General features: G+C 46.8%; 1 protein-coding gene across 1 annotated transcript; it reads left to right on the forward strand.

The window, feature by feature from the left end:
- The first annotated feature begins 2,629 nt into the window (after nt 1–2,629).
- Nucleotides 2,630–17,486, forward strand: MLKL (mixed lineage kinase domain like pseudokinase). Its single transcript, XM_048515824.1, has 11 exons — nt 2,630–2,803; nt 4,274–4,726; nt 7,143–7,238; nt 8,944–9,112; nt 10,633–10,730; nt 11,297–11,432; nt 11,577–11,661; nt 13,810–13,961; nt 14,848–14,897; nt 15,894–16,034; nt 16,785–17,486. Exons 2-11 carry the CDS (start codon nt 4,276–4,278, stop codon nt 16,829–16,831), a joined length of 1,425 nt encoding a protein of 474 aa, XP_048371781.1. The 5' UTR covers nt 2,630–2,803; nt 4,274–4,275; the 3' UTR covers nt 16,832–17,486.
- The last annotated feature ends 4 nt before the right edge of the window (nt 17,487–17,490 follow it).

Here is a 17,490-nt window from a genome sequence, read left to right on the forward strand (position 1 = left end):
AGATCTCCCAGATTTACAACTGATCTCCAGACTACAGAGATCAGTCCCAGAAAGAAAATGGCTGTTTTGGAAGGCGGACTGTAGGACATTATACCCATTGGTGGGATTCAGTCAGTTCACACCACTTTGGCAGAACTGGTTGTTAAAATGGTGCTTGTAACAACCAATTGTGAAATTATTTGAATCCCACCACCAGAACCGGTTGTTAAATTATTTGAATCCCACTGCTGATTATACCCCACTACTGTCTGTCTCCTCCCTCATCCTGTCCTCTCCAGGCTTCACCCAAAAATCTCTAGGAATTTTTCTACGTACAACAAATTAGGCAACAAAACTGGATTGCAAAATTCAATGACAATGAAATGAAACAGTATAATTATACATCCAATATACCAAGAAATATGACCATTCAAACTACAGCCCTAATCCCTGTGTCAAAATTTCCCCCTTGAACATTTTTTACATTTTCTGCAAAATGATATATGTGTGGGAGTATCTCTGACTTCTATGAAGGCCATTCCACCATATGGGAGCCGCAACAAACAAAGCTCAGGGTTGAGAACAAAGATGTCAATTACCCTTCCATTCTTCCAGGCATTTTTCTTCTGGTGCCCCGCTGACTGGTCTATTACCACTCACACTGAACTGTACTTCTATACCATCTATCTATATATTGCATAAATTGAGTGTTGTTTAGTTAAATGTTAATGAAATTCTACTCACAACATCTTGAATAAATACAAAAATGTAATCAATGTCTCTTTCTCTTTTTTAAATGAACACTCAATAAAGACAGCTGTGAATCACCCACCGGCTGCGGTTGCCTCTGGGGGTGGGATGGGTGGAGCCAAGGTGACCGCTTCCGCCTAACTGAGGGCGGAAGCGAAGCCCGGGCCATGTTGGGCAAGGGCTGACGTCGCCAAGGGGGAGGGCAGATTGACCCTTTAAAGGGGAAGCCCTCCTTTGTTCTGGCCATGTGCTTCGGCCAGCCAGCGATTTGCCCACCCACCTCTCCCTGGATTTGTCCGGTTGTTGCATTTTTTCTGTCATAGCCGTTTGGCGGTGGCGCATGGGTAATGATCTGGAAGTGCCGATGGCGGCAAGAGGCAACCGCCCTGCCGAACCGGCAAATGGGGATCACCTCTTGCCAGGAGCATCCGCCCGGCAGAGCCCTTCAGCGGAGCGAAGTCCAATACAGGGCATCCGCCCATTGGAGCTTCGCTATGAAACAAACAGGCCAGATCAAGACCCATGCTACGCCTCACGCTTCTGTTTGTGGTTGGCTAATAAAATGGCTATGGTCAAATGTTTATCCCAGCTAAGTGTCCAGTGTGGTTATTGGAGAGGATTCACCCTGGTGGTTCCCACCCTCAGAAGGCAAACATACAGTTATAGTCCTGATGAGTCCTTTTGTGTACACTACATAAACATTCAAATGGAAAAGATGCAGTCTTCATTCTGTGAAGAATTCCAAGAACAATTTCTTCATTATCCCCATTCCAATAGCTCGTCAAAACATCCAGAGCTACCTGTAGGAGGTTATTTACTATAGACCTTGAAGCAGTCAGTCCTCTTGATCCGAACAGCTTGTAAAGTTGCTCCCAGTGATTTTCACAATGCTTAACAAAAGCCCACATCACAGCAACCCAAGCGTATTGTAGGCTTTCAGACACATCAAAACTATCCAAGGCAAGGCAATCCCAAACCAGCAAGCTTCCAGTTAATGCTTGCTTTGATCAATATCTGAGAAGGCCTTGTTTAATCTTAAAGCATACAACATCCATATGTTTCTGTGGAACTACGCTGTGTTAATCTCTCTCAGGTAAATGCTTGCTAAGGTCCTTTGATCATTGATCTAAGCGCACATTAACTGGAAGCTTGCTGGCTTTGGATTGTCTTGCCTTTGGTAGTTTTGAGTTGTCTGCAGGCCAACTACAATAGGCTTGAATTGCTATGATTTGGGGGACTGTCTGCCCTGGAGGATTTCAAATCAAGAGGACTGACTGCTTTAATGTGTACCGTAAATAGCCTCCTACAGATAGCTCTTAACGTTTTGATGAACTGACGCAATGGAGTTGGCTAAGGAACTGCTTTCTGAATGCATGTTGCTTCTTTCTCAGCTGAATGTAGAAAAAAGGACTCCTCAGGACTCTTAACTGTTTGGTTATTGGATGTTCATTTCAAAAAAGAGAAACATGGATTGCATGTTTGTATTTATTCCAGATGTTGTGAGTAGAATTTCACTTGAACATTTAACTAAACAGCATTCAATTTATGCAATATATGGATAGATGGCATAGCTTCACAGTTCAATGTGGACAGTACTGGTTCCCATAATTTGATCCCGCGCAGCTGAGTGGTGACAGGAAGAGCCAGCAATGGAGGTCTCTTGCTGATGCTGGAGACCTGGCGACCCTGCTTCTGGGTGCTCACCTAAATATAATGTTGTGGTGTCCGTGATGCTCCCCATAGGCTCTATCCTTGAAACACTCCCATTAGTGGCCAGCAGATGGATTTTCCACACTCATACTGCTTCTGTACACACAGAGGAATGCAGCGCATGCAGTACATTTGGGTGTGTCAGAATGTGTGGTATAAACAACCTCAGGGAGATGTACAGAGTGTAGGGAAAAGGAAAGTGAAGCTACTACAGGCCAGAAGTCCTGCTCAGACTTGTAAACACTCCTTCCTCATGCTATGTGGGAGGAGCCACTCACTGAGAGAAGAGAAGTTGCAAGAGTTCCCTGAAACCCTGAAAGTGAACGGTTATACAACACAAAGAGGAAAAGGCAGAGTGGGCCAGGTAGGTTTGGGCTGGGCCTTCTTGCCACTGCTAGCTTTCTACGTGTTTCTTTACAGGAGCAGAGTATATCTATCTCACTAGCACTTCCTTTCCCATGGATCTTTGCCCTTTTGACATCCTTCTAATAGGAACTGGGATTTTAAAAAGAGGAAGACAGTGTATGTGCTAAGAGAAAAAGGGAGGGGGTTACAGAGAGACCGGGTCTTCCTTGTAGTTGACCCCCAGCCTGAAGAGGGCTGGCAGGAAGAAAAATTTAAAACGGCAACAATATAGATTTTTGCCCAAATCCTAGAGCATCACATTGATGTCATGCCAGCAACATGATGTTGTTTCCTGGTGTTCACTGGAAGTGATGTCACATGCTGTCATTCCCCTGTCCTCTCTCCATCAGAAATGATGCCATGTCTTCCTAGGAATCACCAGAAACTCTATGGTAAAGCTTTTATGGTTAAACCCCCCACGATCCTGGTGAGTTGCTTCCAGACAAAGTAGACAATACTGATATTGATAGATCAATAGTCTGACTCAGTATAAGATACCTTCTTGTGTGGTTTGGACTTAGGATCTAGTTGAAACCTGTTTGAAAACCACTTACTTCCAACCGTGAACTTTGTGAACTGTTATTTGATAAGGATGCTGAAAGTTCTCTGAAACAAAGTACTCCCCTTTCACAGAACTACAGCTCCCGCTGTTCATTGGTTGTGGTTTTAAGTTTTTAGTGCTGACAAGTGTACCAGTGTGATGTAGTAGCTAAATTGTCAAAGTAGGACCTGGAAGACCAAACCCCATCTCTACCATGAAACTGAATGGGTGACCTTGGGCCAGTCATGCTCTCAATATAACCTGTCTGATATGGTTGTTGTGAGGATCAGTCAGAGGCGTAGCTCCAAGGGGGCCAGGATGTGCACGATGCATCAGGCGCGCGCCCCTGTGGGGGTGTGGCAACAGCGTTTCGGGGGCATTCTGGGGTGGGGGCGTTCCGGGGCAGGACGGGGGCAGAGGACGCACCAGTGCACCGGGTGCTTTCCCCCCTTGTTATGCTTCTGGAACCAAACAAGGAAGAGAGAACCGTGTAAACAACCCTAGGCTTATGATTGCCGGGTGGTGGCTAGAGATCTGCTAGGATTACAACTGATCTCCAGGCCAGAGAGATCTGTTCACCTGAAGAAAATGGTTGCTCTCCAGCATCATAAACCTGTGTAGTCCCTCCCTCCCCAAACCCTGCTCTCCTTCATCTTCACCCTTAGAATCTCCAGGTGCTTCATGACCAAGAGCTGGCAACCCTACCTGGGCTTGGAGGAGGGTGTGGATAAAATGTAATTAATAGACAGTCATACCTATTCTGCTGGTCGATGGACTTGATTCAAGCCCAGTAGCACCTTGCTGCTGGTGTGCAAATTGTGAGAACCCATTCATGATCTTCTCCAGATGTTTTCTAATTTGCTTACAATCTGTTTCTCTCCCTTGCAGTCATGGACACGGTGACAAATATTTTGGGTGCGGCACAAACCATCTATGCTCTGTTTGAGCGGGTGAAGTGCTGTAAGTGCCAAAGCCGACGCCTTGTGGAGCGCGTCCGGATTCTGATGCGGCCCATTGAGACTCTGCAGGCTCGATCCACCAAGACGGTCTCTCCCCAACTGGAAGAGATGCTGCAGAAACTGCTGAGCGTCCTGGAAAAGGCCAAGAATCTGCTTGTGAAATACAGCCAGCAGAACTGGATGCAGAAACTCCTGAAAGCCAATGAATGTTTGGAAGAGTTTTCAAGCGTGAATGAGCAACTCAGCGATGCTGCGGAAGGGCTGTCGTTGCTACTGCAAGTGGAACAGACCTTCAAGAAGAGTTTTCAGAGAGATGTCCTGCGCCGGGAGGACAGCCAAGACTTTGAGGCTGACAGGGCATCTTTGGAAGAGATGCACAAAAGTACTCAGGCCTTTTATGATAAGCTGGGTGGGAATGGGAGTAGAACAGGGGTCTGCAACCTTCGGCTCTCCAATTGGCCATACTGGCAGGGGCTGATGGGAATTGTAGTCCATGAACATCTGGAGAGCTGCAGGTTGCAGACCCCTGGAGTAGAAGGTAGGCAGCAGACTGTAGAGGCATAGCGAGGGAAAATGGCGCCTGGGGCAACACCTGCTCCGGGTGCCCCCCTGCGCCCCCAACCCCCTTACTTTAGCCAGCAGCGGCAGTCCTGGGCAGCCTGGCAGGGCCCCACCTGGGGTGGCCCCACCAGGCCGCTCCGCCAGCTGAAGGAATGGTGGGACCGGGCTGGGCCAAGGGAGGAAGGAGGAGGGGTGTGGGGGTGATTTTCTTCCTCCCACATGACCGAACAGGAGCCTGTGGGGGAATTCATCCCCAGACGCCTCTGGAAGACTGGCTGGTGGAGAAAGAGTGGGGCATAGAGGTTAGAGTGGGGGGACAGCCACAGTCAAATCCCCCTCCCACCATGGAGCTTGCTGGAGACCTTGAACCACACTCTTTCTCTCACCTAACCGCCCTCATGGTTTTGTTGTGAGGATAACATGGAGGAAAAGCGCATGATGAAAATGAGACAGCCCAAGGTGATGCATTTTACGGGTTGAATGAGCCATGCAGTTGTTATCTCATGTGGTTGAGCCAGGGGCGTAATGCCCATTGGGCAAGGTGGGCATCTGCCCAGGGCATCACCTTGTGGGGGGCATCAAAATGCAGGGTTCGTTTTTGGGTATTTTTAGTGGTTTTCCATTTTTGGCCTGCAGGGGGTGCAGTTTTTAGGCTAGCGGCACCAAATTTTCAGCGTATCATCAGGAGACTGTCCTTATGCTACCCCCCAAGTTTGGTGAGGTTTTATTCAGGAAGTCCAAAGTTATGGACTCCCAAAAGGGGTGCCCCATCCCCCATTGTTTCCAATGGGAGCTAATAGGAGATGGGGGCTACACCTTTGGGAGTCCATAACTTTGGACTGCTTGAACCAAACCTCACCAAACCTGGAGAGTAGCATAAGGACAGTCTCCTGGTGATATGCTGAAATTTCGGTGCTGATATGTCTAAAAATGCACCCCCTGCAGGCACCAATGTCCTGGTGCAAAATAAATTTGGTCGTGGTGGAGTGGCCGCCCATGGGGGGCGAGGGGGGGCATCCAACTCAGGTTTTGCCCAGGGCTACAGTTTGCCTCGTTACGCCCCTGGGTTGAGCCTTAGATGTCCCTCTATTTGAAACTGAAACAGCCCCAAATATTTCAGTCAGAGGATGATTCAGATCCTGAAGGAGGCTTTTGTTTCAGGATGACAACCCTGGAATTATAAGACTGTGGTTAACAACACTGGTGGATTTTACACAGGGCAAATATATTGGGTGTAGGGCGCAATACAAACTGTAATGCAAACTGTAAAGTGGGGGGGGGGCAGGTCCCACTTTCAAAATGAGTTTGGTCCATTTTATTTCCCTCAATCCAGGATTTTTGAACATCGCTAAACCAGCAATCCTTTTGCAAAATCTCAGGTTGGAGCTGCTCACACGTGAACAGCCAGGCAGGAGACACTTTATTTTCCTCTCATGTACTGGTTCCCTGTCAGTTCCACGCTATCCACTGTCAGGGATAATTCTCCTGTTTGATATTCTGTGCAGGCCACCCAGCAGGTTGTGGGCAAATTCTTTGAGGGCTCCATGGGATACAAAGTCCCCCAAGCATGTTTTGGGGGCGTAGTGGTTAAGAGCAGGTGTACTCTAATTTGGAGGAACCGGGTTTGATTCTCCACTCTGCCACCTGAGCTGTGAAAGCTTATCTGGGGAATTCAGATTAGCCTGTACACTCCCACACATGCCAGCTGGGTGACCTTGGGTTAGTCACAGTTTTTCTGAGCTCTCTCAGCCCCACCCACCTCACAGGGTGTTTGTTATGAGGGGGGAAGGGAAAGGAGATTGTAAACCCCTTTAAGTCTCCTATAGGAGAAAAAGGGGGATATAAATCCAACTCTTCTTCTTCTTCTCCATGGCAGCAAGTATGACCAATCTACAGCAACTCGTTCATTATTGCTCTGCCGTTGCAGGGAAGTCTCTGTTTTAAAAAAATCTTGTGTGTTACTTGGCATGGCTGTGGGGGTTCATTTCTGTATACCTGCACAGCTACTCACATGTTGCAGGAAATTAAAAAAAGAGAGAGAGATGTGTCTCCATGCAAAGGCACGAAAGCAACTTGGATTGTTTCGATGGACTCCAAAGGAAAATTGGTTGTTTTATAATGACCGCAACCTGTTATACATTTGCTGTGTGGAATCCCCCACTGTTTAATCTTTGATTGTATAAATGAGCTGATGGGCACTCTGTGACATTCTATCCTTTCTTCTTCATTACCTACAGACAGCAAGGACACCAGGGATGGTGTGGAAAACATCCAGCGTGAAGTAGTACAACTTCAGAATAAACTGGACAAAGTTCTGCAAAAGTTGGATGCAGGTAAGGAGTTTTCTCTTGTCCCTAGCCACAAGGGATGGCTTCACTTCTTCCAGTTGGCTTTCAGGCACTTATGCTGAGGTCAGTTTAAAAAATGGAAAGCGAGCCGTCAAATCACAACCAATTTATAGTGACTCGATCATGGAGTTTCAAGGCAAGAAATGAATGGAGGTAATTTGCCTTTGGCCACTTACGCACAAGTGGTATCTTTTGTGCTCAGCGTACACTCCCTTTGGGTCAGAGGCGTAGCAAGGGGGGAAAGCGCCTGGTGCACCGATGTGTCCTCCACCTCCATCCCACCCCAGAACATCCTCGCCCCACTCTGGAACACCCCCGCCACACCACGCCCCAGAACACCCTCGCCATACCCCCACAGGGGCGTGTACCCGGTGTGTCGCACCCCTCCCGTCCCCTTGGAGCTACACCTCTGCTTTGGGTTGGATTCTCAGTTACACTTACATGTCCCTCTCTTCAGAGCGCATGGCATTCTCAGATCAGACTCTCCATGTGGTTCCTGAAACCTGTGAAAGTGTGAAAGCAAAGGAAACCAGTACATGTTCCCACTTTTCCCCACACACAAAGCAGCAGTTCCACCCACTCTTTGGGCTGGTATTTCAGGTGGACTCGTGGGGCTTTTTAAAATTCTAATGCTCCTGTGATAGACCATTGAGATAGGAAAAAGGAAAAAGCAGCAGGCACCCTCCCCAAATGGAGGTTGCAGAAACAACCAGGAATCAGGAGGTTGCAGAAACAGCCTCACTGCCATTGCCTTCCTCTGTGCGGCGACTCTAGTTTCCCTTGATGGTCTCCCATTAAAATACTATCTTACTAATCACCTTTTTCGCTTCCAGGATCTAGTCTGAGCTATCTTGGCTGCTGAGGTCAGTTTGGGGATCTATAATCCAGACATTTTTGGAGGGTAGATTTTGCTCCTTTGCTCAGATTTGAGACAGACCTGATAGAAGTCTGCTGTTTCCCATCCCTACAGTGCTATGATGATGTGTAGTTCTTAGTTTCAAAAGAAACAGAGAGATTCTGCAAGTAAAGCCTGCCTGGACCCTGGGTTCTCTTTTCCAGCAGCCCTGAGACTTACATTTTTGTGTGTTCAGTTTGTAAGTGAGGGAAGTGCACATGCCTAGGCAGCCTTTTAAATGTTAGATATTGGAAACGGGCTTAAAATCTGAGCCTCCAGCACAAACTGAGCCCTGATTCTGTTTGAAAGGGGAACAGACCTTAATAAATAGAATTATTTTGTTTCCTGATTGTAGGGGTGAGCCCGCGAACCCAGCAGAACCGTAGATAGAGCGCTTGGAATGCCGGTGCCGGCTACGGCCTTCTGGGCGCACACGCTCCCCCAACCCCCGCTCCCCCCGTGAGTCACAGGTCATGAACTACCAGACTCGCAGTCACCAGGTGTCCCACACAAAGGGACAAAAGGGCCCTTGCCCTCAGGTGAGGATTAGACCCGGACCTTGGGGCAACGTGGGCACGACTTCACCTGATGAACTTCCGGGGACTGACTTAGAGAACCAGATACCCTAGGAAGCTGCTGTGTGGACAAACAAACAGCCAAGTGATTATTCCAGATGTGCAACCCTGTAGCATCCTCTTCAAAATTGGGATTGTATGATTTGTGCTTTCTCACTGGTGCGCCTAAAAATAATGTCACTTACATTTCCTAACTTCCTTCCTTTCCCTCCTTTTTAAGGACAGAGAAGTTCCTTAGCGGATGTGGAAACTGTCGAGATTGAAAAAAGACTTCTCACTAAGTGGACTCTTTTGAGGGAGTTCGATAGCCATGTGCTTTATAAAGGAGAGTATCACAAGTCCCCCGTGGCTATCAAAGTCTTCAAAAACCCAGTGATTACCAGCACACAGTAAGTAGTTCTGTGAAGGGGTCTGTCACCTGTAAGACAAACAAACAGAGGGGGAGCCATCTTCTTCCCATGAGACCACTCAGTCATTCCAGTCTCCCTCATCCCCTTAGAGGTCTAGGGGAAGAATCTTGAGGTACCACTGAAAGGTTTATTTCCAAGGTGTTTTTTCTGTTGAGGGTTTTGATTTCTCAGACAGTTGAGGGATTCGTCTGCTATCACTGCCCCTTCATATCACCTCATGCAGAACTGTCCATGAGTAACATGACAGAAAGGTCTCCAGTTACAAAAGCCTAAATGAGTCAGTTTTCTCTGAAACATTAAGCAGACCTCTAAGTAAGCACTTGGTATGTGATCTTTTCTATAAGCACACTTTCTAAAGTATAAAAAGTGACAAGAATCTAAGACAGGTTACCCACATCAGTTTGGAGACCCAGCGTGCTATACTGGATATAGTGACAGTCTAGGACCCTGGGCAGCCTGGGTTTGAATCCCCACTTCTGCTATGGAAACTTGCTGGATAACCTTGCGCCCATTACAGATTCTTAGCCTGGCTTACCCCACAGAGTTGTTGTGAGAGGAGGCTGATGTTACAATATGGATAATGAAAAATTTGAAGCTTGATTTTAAATTGCCAGCTGTGACTATTTTAAATGTTAGAATGTTTTAATGTTAAATCATTTAAATGTTAAATTGTGTTGTGATTGTACCGAAGTTATGAGTGTTAGCTAAATGCAGACAAATGCATGCAACATAGCACAGTCATTTCCATACAAGCGACCGAATCGTTTATTTAGACAACGAGGGGAAAAAGGGAAGTGGTAAAATATCTACAGTACAGATGCAGAGTGGGAAAGTCTTCAGGCAGTCCATTCTGCAGCTTGGATCCTAAATTTTGCCTCATCTGAGGCAGCTGTCCAGAACTTTCTTATGGCTCTGTATCCTGGTCTTTTGTGAAGCAATCCAGTGTTCTAGTGCTGGAGGAATGTGTTTCACAAAGGAGGACCACCCAGAGCGGTGTGTATGTGTGTGTTTGTGGGGGGGGGGGGGATGGCGCCTGGGGCAACACCTGGTCTGGACGCCCCCCTAACCACCGCACTCCCCATGCCCCATTTACCTTAGCTGGCGGGAGCCCGTCACGGGCCACCCCTTGGCCCAGCCCCACCAGGCTTCTCTTTCAGCTGATGGAGCCTCCGCCAACTGAAGGAGCAGCCTGGCGGGGTGAGGTCAAGGGGAGGGTTGTGGGGTCAATTCTCCGCCCCCCACGTGACCAGCTGGCATGCGCCTGGGGACTTGTAATCCCCCATGTCCCCATGAGCGCTCCGCCCCGGGACCATCTCTACTGCAGACAGGGTAGGCGGTGAAAGCAGAAACAAGGCTAAGGATCCAGGCCTACTGTCCCATGTGGCTCAACCTCGATCCTAGCCAGCTACCTTCCCCAACTGAGCCCGGAAGGGTGGGAGGATATGGCAGAAAGGTTTTCAGCCCCTCCCAAAGATGGATTCCTGTGCTGCACCATACAGGAAAGTGAGAGAGCTCTTCAGCAAGGAGATCAAAGCGATGAAGAGATTTGAATCGCCTCACATCCTTCGTATGTATGGCATCTGCATAGACGAGAGCGGTAAGTTCTTTTGTCTTTTGTACACAGTTGTGATTTGGGGAGAGTGTGAATATGTGTGTGTCATCCAGGAGGTGGTGTTGTAAGTTCCCATTCACCAGGTTCTGGCCATCCAAGACTTGTTTGTGGAGAGCACCGATATGCTTCCTGGATAAAATGGCGGCTGTGACTGATCCCTAACATGTTGTCAGGCAAGAGTTAGCCTCGTTAAGAAACATCCTAAACAGGTCTACTCAGAATCCTACTTAGATCTATTCAATGGGGCTTACACCCAGGAAAGTATTTTTAGGATCACCTTAGCCGACCAGAACTGGTGCCATTTATCTATTTATTAATCATATTTAGTGGCACTCTTTTTTTGCATTTGATTACAAGAAAGATTTTCTGACATTTCAGAATCTACTTGTCAACTGTAGGACTTAGGTCTGATTTCCAATTTCTTGCAAATGCTAGTATGTTCAAAGACCGAAACCTGTCAGCTTCTGAATTATGACTCGAAGGCAAGCATAGGTAAATTTTGAAAAGAAACCAGAGGCTGTAACTATTCACTGCATGTCTTTCTCCACCAGGTTCAAGACCTGAATTCTCCATTGTCACAGAATATTGTGAGAAAGGCACCTTGCGGGAGGTGGTGAGGAAAGAACCAGACTTACCCTGGAAGATTCGCTTACAAATGGCCCTTCATGCTGCTGTTGGCGTGTACAGGTACACCAGACCACCTAAAGGGAGAGCCAATGAATGCTCCTGAGGGCCATCTTGGAAGTGGGGGAGTCCCTCAGGAAAATCAGTTTCAGTCTTTATGGGGGAAATGGACTTGAACACAAGTCTTGTATCTTTTATTGGCTGCAGGTTGCACCAGACTGGGGACAAGTCTCAGCTGCATGGCTCAATCAACAGCAACAAGTTCCTGGTGGCTGAAGGCTACAATGTCAAAGTGAGATCTTAGAGAGTAGTAACAGGGGAGGTTTAGAAGAGGAGCACAAGATGAAAACTGCAAGATTGTGAAGCCACAGTTTGCTGTTGGGACTGTGCTTTAACCTATACTCTGTTTCACTTCTTCAAACTGGGGCCCTAGCTTGTTGCTAGCATTTTAAAGGGGGAAATGTTTACAACAAAACGGCATGTTTTAAAGGATATGTCTTCTCTCCTTTATAATGCTAATCAAGATTAAGGAAGGGTAGGGAATGGAGGAAGCCGGTCATCTGGTCAAGGCCCATCTACCCTGGGGGGAAGGGCAGGGACCCTCCCCCTCTCTCCCCTTCCCCCCAGGGTGGGTGGGCCTTGATCAGACGATGGCATTCCCTTCCCCTCCCTCCCCTTTCCCCCAGGGTGGGTGAACCTCAGCACATGATGGGCCCTCTTCCCCTTCCCCGCCAGGGTGGGTGAGTCTCGACCAGATGATGGGCTCCCTTGCCCATCCCTTCCCTTCCCCCCAGGGTGAGTGGGCCTTAACCAGATGATGGGCCCCCTTCACTTCCCCTCCCTTCCCCCACAGTGGGAGAACGGGCCTCAACCAGATGATAGCACCCGTCCCGCTGGGTGGTTGGGTCACCGTCAGATAACTTTGAATCGTGGAATCAAGTGGAGTTTGAAGGATTTGAAGATTGAAGGGTTAAGTCCCTCCTCACTCTTCTCTGCACAGTCCTGGGGCAAATTGAGTCTGTACAAACCTGCAGTTTGCTCTTAATGGTTGTGCAGAGATACTGTTTGAGCCCTTTCTCTGCAGACCAAACTAATTTAGTAAAGATCGTTCTTCTTCTTCTTCATGGGTTCCTGGGAGCAGCAATTCTGTAATGGCCGAGGGGTTTCTACTAGAAAATCTGCAGCATCTGCAGCTGGACTCTTAGTGGTGATGGTAGGGGGAAATGCCAGAATGAAATGATATAAATGTGTCGTGTATATATGCCTGAAGAATTGGTTGCTTCCTAGAAAATGGCTTTATATGGATACTGACAATCAAATGTGGACATATAATTTTAGTTTATTTTGTCCTTTGTTTAGAAAAAAAAAGTTCTGCAGTCACTGAGTAGCTCAATGATGTATTATTTGTTTACTTCATTTAAATCCCACCATTCTCCTGAATGGGGAGTCAAAGCGGCCAACATTCTTCTCCTCTCCTCTGTTTTATTGTTACAACAACCCTGTGAGGTACATTAGGCTGAGAGTGTGCGACTGGTCTGAGGTTACCCACCCAGCAAGCTTCTGTAGCACAGTAGTGATTTGCAACTGGGTCTCCCAAATCCTAGTCCAGGGGTCCCTAACCCTTTTGGACCTGCAGATACACTTGAAGTCCTGATGTGGCATGGTGGGCACAGCAACAAAATGGATGCCACAAAATGGCTGCTGTAGGAAGTGGAACCAGTCCCAAAATTTTTGCCCAACTTAACTTCAGTAACACAGTGTAGACCCTTGTGCAGTGGGAGCAGCTGCAGCCAAAGAAAATTTTTTGAAAATCTGCATAGCCAATCAGAATCTTTGCTGGACAGAACCCCTACCTGGCCCTGTCCACTCCTAAAAATGCTTGGTGGGTGCCAGAAAAAGTTTTGGAGGGCCCCATGGCGCAACATGGGCAACACGTTGTGGACTCCTGTTTTAATCTGATATTCTATCCACTACACCACACTGTCTTTTCCTGATATTTTCAATGGTAACCAGTTTGTTTTGTGTGTCTCATTTTGTGGGACAAACCGAGTTAAAACACACAAACATCTAGTTTGGGAGGTTACGACAATTTCTCTATGTACTTCAAAAATTAAAATGCATGCCTCATTGGGCACATTTTGGTATCTGTTTCCCATGATTTGTTTCTTGCATTAAATTGGAAAAATGAGTCAACTCATATTTCCTAGGTGGGGAAGCAGAAGCTTTTCCTTTGGAGATATGTTCTATGAACATGAAAGTTTTTCCCAGGTGAATCAGGGCATTCCCTCCAGCCCTTACTTGAGTGTTTCACTGGGCAACCTGAGGTATTTTCAGTGGACTGAGAAGGGCACAACTGTCTCAAGGCCTGTAACCCCAAACTGAGAGTTGACATTTGACCCCTTAACAATGGCTTTTGTGTGTGTTCTCCCTTTTCCTCCAGCTGTCAGGCTTTGAACTATCTCAAACAGAATCATCTCTCCGACGGAAACACAAGGAGAAAAAAGAGAAAGAAATCTCTCCTTCTGCCTACGTGTGCCCCCAGGGGCTGGCATCAGTGAATCACATATATGACTTGCCAAGTGAAATCTACAGGTAAGATCCCTAGGGTGTAGCTCTGTCACCTCTTTACCACATGGCCCTTCCCATCTTGTAGCTCGCCGCTACAGCAACATCGCTTGATGAACTAATTACAAGAGACATGTGACTGCCACCATCCTATGTAGTCATAACATTCAGAGGGTTCTTTCCACCCTACTTTAGTGGCTGCTTCTTGAATATAGTGAGGAAGAGGCGTATATGATAATCTCTCATCACAGCTCCCAGGAAACCAAACATTACCCAAGGAGAAGATGTGGGCCAGTGGTAGCCACACATCTCCAATAGGAAGCCTCTTAGCCCTTTTGCTCTGAAAAAGCTCAGCTTCACAAGTCCCAAGGAATCCTGCTGCCTGAATCTCCCTAAGACATAGGTGTCAAACTCATGGCCCTCCAGATGTTATGGTAATTGACAAATTGCTGTAGTTTGCTACATGTGGAAGCAACATTTCTTAGGGCATGGGTGTCAAACTCACAGCCCTCCAGATCTTACGGGCAACAGTTCCCATCATCCCCTGCCAGCATGATGCTGGCAGGGGATGATGGGAACTGTAATTCATAACATCTGGAGGGCCGCGAGTTTGACACCTGTGCCATAAGAAATGTTGCTTCCACATGTAGCAAACTACAGCAATATGTCAATTACCAGTGACAGTCCTGGCTTGGCCTACAGCTCATCATCGGTAATTGACATAATGCTGTCGTTTGCCATTATACATGAACACACGAAGCTACCTCATACCAAGTCAGATTTTTTTAGTCCATCGAAGTCAGTGTTATCTACTCAGACTGGTTTCTCACATCACCCACTGCCAGATCCTTTAACTGGAGGCCCCCAGGGTTGAACCTGGAACCATGTAACATTCCTGTTTACTTTATTTCAGCTTTGGCATTGTGCTTTGGGAGATTGCAACTAGCAAGACCCCTTTTAGAGGTAAGACTGTGGACTGGGTTAGATTATTTGGTTGAGGGGCATTGATAACATATTCTGCAGATCCAGAATAACGAACTGGACTAAACTTTCTTTGTGCCATTGGTGGGGTAAAACAAGGGAACATTCACTGCTGAAGCTACTACATGTATTGAACAGAATACCCCATTGTGCCTTTAACCATTACATCCTATTACACGCACAACTTGAAAAAAAGAGAGTAAATGCTGGGGTCTCAGATATGTAGTAAGGTATAAACATGTGAAACATACCCAGAAGCATGCCTTTTCTATTAGCCTATAAGCATTGAAAAAATTGGGTGCTGTGTGGTTTCCGGGCTGTATGGCCGTGTTCTGGCAGCATTCTCTCCTGACGTTTCACCTGCATCTGTGGCTAGCATCTTCAGAGGATCTGAAAATTTGCATCGTCAAAGGCTTTCACACCCTGATTCAACTGGTTGTTGTGGGCTTTCTGAGCTGTGTGGCCGTGGTCTGGTAGATCTTGTTCCTGATGCTTCACCTGCATCTGTGGCTGGCATCTTTAGAGGTGTATCACAGAGAGAAGCGTATGACACACTTCTCTCTGTGATACATCAGGGAAGTTGACAGATGTCACACAGCGGCAGGCAACACCAAACCATCTCTGTTTATCTCTTGCCTATGACTAGCCTGTGACATGATAGCGCTTTCCACCACAGACAAGTAGTTGTACATGGAGAGGAAAAAATGACAGAGAGGAGGCAGGAACTCTACTGCAGAAAACAGAATTGATGGAGAAATGGTGACCCGCCCCCAACCCCTTCTCATTGTTTCTCCACAAAAAGGCACCCTGATAAAAGCAGGTTTCTCTTTCTGAAAGCAACCATCAGAATTGTAACACATTTACTTAAACCACAGAAGGAAGGCAAAAAACTAATAATGTTTATTGCATGTTTGTGCTTGCATGCAATTTTGTGGCACAATCTCATTCACACCCACCTGCCTCTGCTTGTTGCTTTAGGGTGCACTTCACAGGAGATCTATCAGAAAGTTTGTAAGGAAGGCTACCAAGAACCCCTGGGAAAAGACTGTCCTGCTGGCCTGCTGGAGGTCATCAACCTCTGTCGGAGCTACCAGCCTTCTAAACGCCCATCAGCTGAAGGTAGGACCTCTCTTCTCCCTCTGCTAGCAAAAGGATCATCTTCTCCCATATGTCCCTGCGTGCTGACTATGGTCCTCAGACTGCCACCTACTGGCTGTTCCCCCACTTAAGATGAATCACCTGCATCATCCTCATCAACCTTTTATTGGCATGAGTTTAAAATACAACAGAGAGGTTGAGGAGAATCAAGTTAAAGTAAATAGGTTCAGACATTACCTGCATCACACAGAGGCCATGCTTTTTCCAACTTGGAGCCAAGCTAGATGTCATGTGGTGGCCCTCAGCTTCCATACTGTGGAACAGGTTCCCTGAGGATGTGAATGGGAAGCATTGCCTTTGGAAATGTTTAGGAGTCACAGAAATGCCATTTTGTTTGCTATGGCTTTTAACAGAATGCAGGCGTAGGCATTTTTTGTACAGCAGAAGAAAGATTATTGGGGTTTCTGTTGCGCCTTGTATATCTTGAATTTGGTTTTGTAAACCAGCTTGAGCCAAAAAAAAGGCAGGGTGTCAGCACTTTAACAATTAAATAAATAATATGGGCCCGTTGTTGAGGCCAGGCTGGTTTGACCAGCCCGGTCTATTTCACACCCTCATTTCTCCATAAGGAACATGGGCTCAGGTAGACACCATGCATGCTTGCTTGGAGGAGCCAGCAGCAAAAGCAGAAATGAGACAAAGTGTTGGTTGCATTATTCAGAATGTTGTGTTCTGAAAAACAGTCTTGTCTTTTTTGTGTGTGTGTTCAAGCGATTGTGGATGCTCTCTGGTCCATCTCTTCCACTACAACCTTGTGAAAAGACAACCTGAGATGTCTGTGGAGAAAATGAGAACTTGTTTCCCGCAAAGGCTATGGGACAACATTGCTGACTCCACGGAGAACTGATTTGTGGTATGACTGGTCTAGATATGGCCAGGAACGTTTTCTTTTTCGCCCTGGACTACAAGGTAGAAATATTCTCTGTGCAGTCTGGCACAGTGCCTCTATTTCTAAACTCGCAATAAATGGTTCAGAAAACTTATAGAATTGTTATAGTTTTTTTAGCAGCTTCTCATTTCATTACTATATATTGCATTACAGGGTTATAGGGAATGGAGTCAAGTGTAAAGAGATGGAGGTCTTTTAGCAAGACTGATATATTGACATGTATAATTACTACAAATACTTACATTGGATGAGATTAAATATTTTCTGTGGAAGCGATTCATTGGAATGTATATGAGAACCAGGGTGGTATAGTGGTTACTGGGTCAGTCTAGAATCTGGGAGACTCAGGTTTGAACCCCCGCTCTGCCATGGAAACTTGCTGACTGACCCTTGGCCTGTCAGCCTGACTTACCTCACAGGGTTGCTGCAGGGTTGCCAACCTCCTGGTGGCACCTGGAGATCTTCTGCTATTACAACTGATCTCCAGAAGACCAAGTTCCGTTCCCATTGAGAAAATTGCTGCTTTGG

Source organism: Sphaerodactylus townsendi, linkage group LG14, assembly GCF_021028975.2.
Source record: "Sphaerodactylus townsendi isolate TG3544 linkage group LG14, MPM_Stown_v2.3, whole genome shotgun sequence".
NCBI classification, from domain to species: Eukaryota; Metazoa; Chordata; class Lepidosauria; order Squamata; family Sphaerodactylidae; genus Sphaerodactylus; species Sphaerodactylus townsendi.

What these genes read in the sequence shown, in the direction of transcription:
- MLKL (XM_048515824.1), top strand. Translation starts at nt 4,276, where the DNA reads ATGGACACGGTGACAAATATTTTGGGTGCGGCACAAACCATCTATGCT. An exon ending in GCTGCTGTTGGCGTGTACAG is followed by an intron (nt 11,433 to 11,576) that starts GTACACCAGACC and finishes TATTGGCTGCAG; the next exon opens with GTTGCACCAGACTGGGGACA. An exon ending in TAGCAAGACCCCTTTTAGAG is followed by an intron (nt 14,898 to 15,893) that starts GTAAGACTGTGG and finishes TTGTTGCTTTAG; the next exon opens with GGTGCACTTCACAGGAGATC.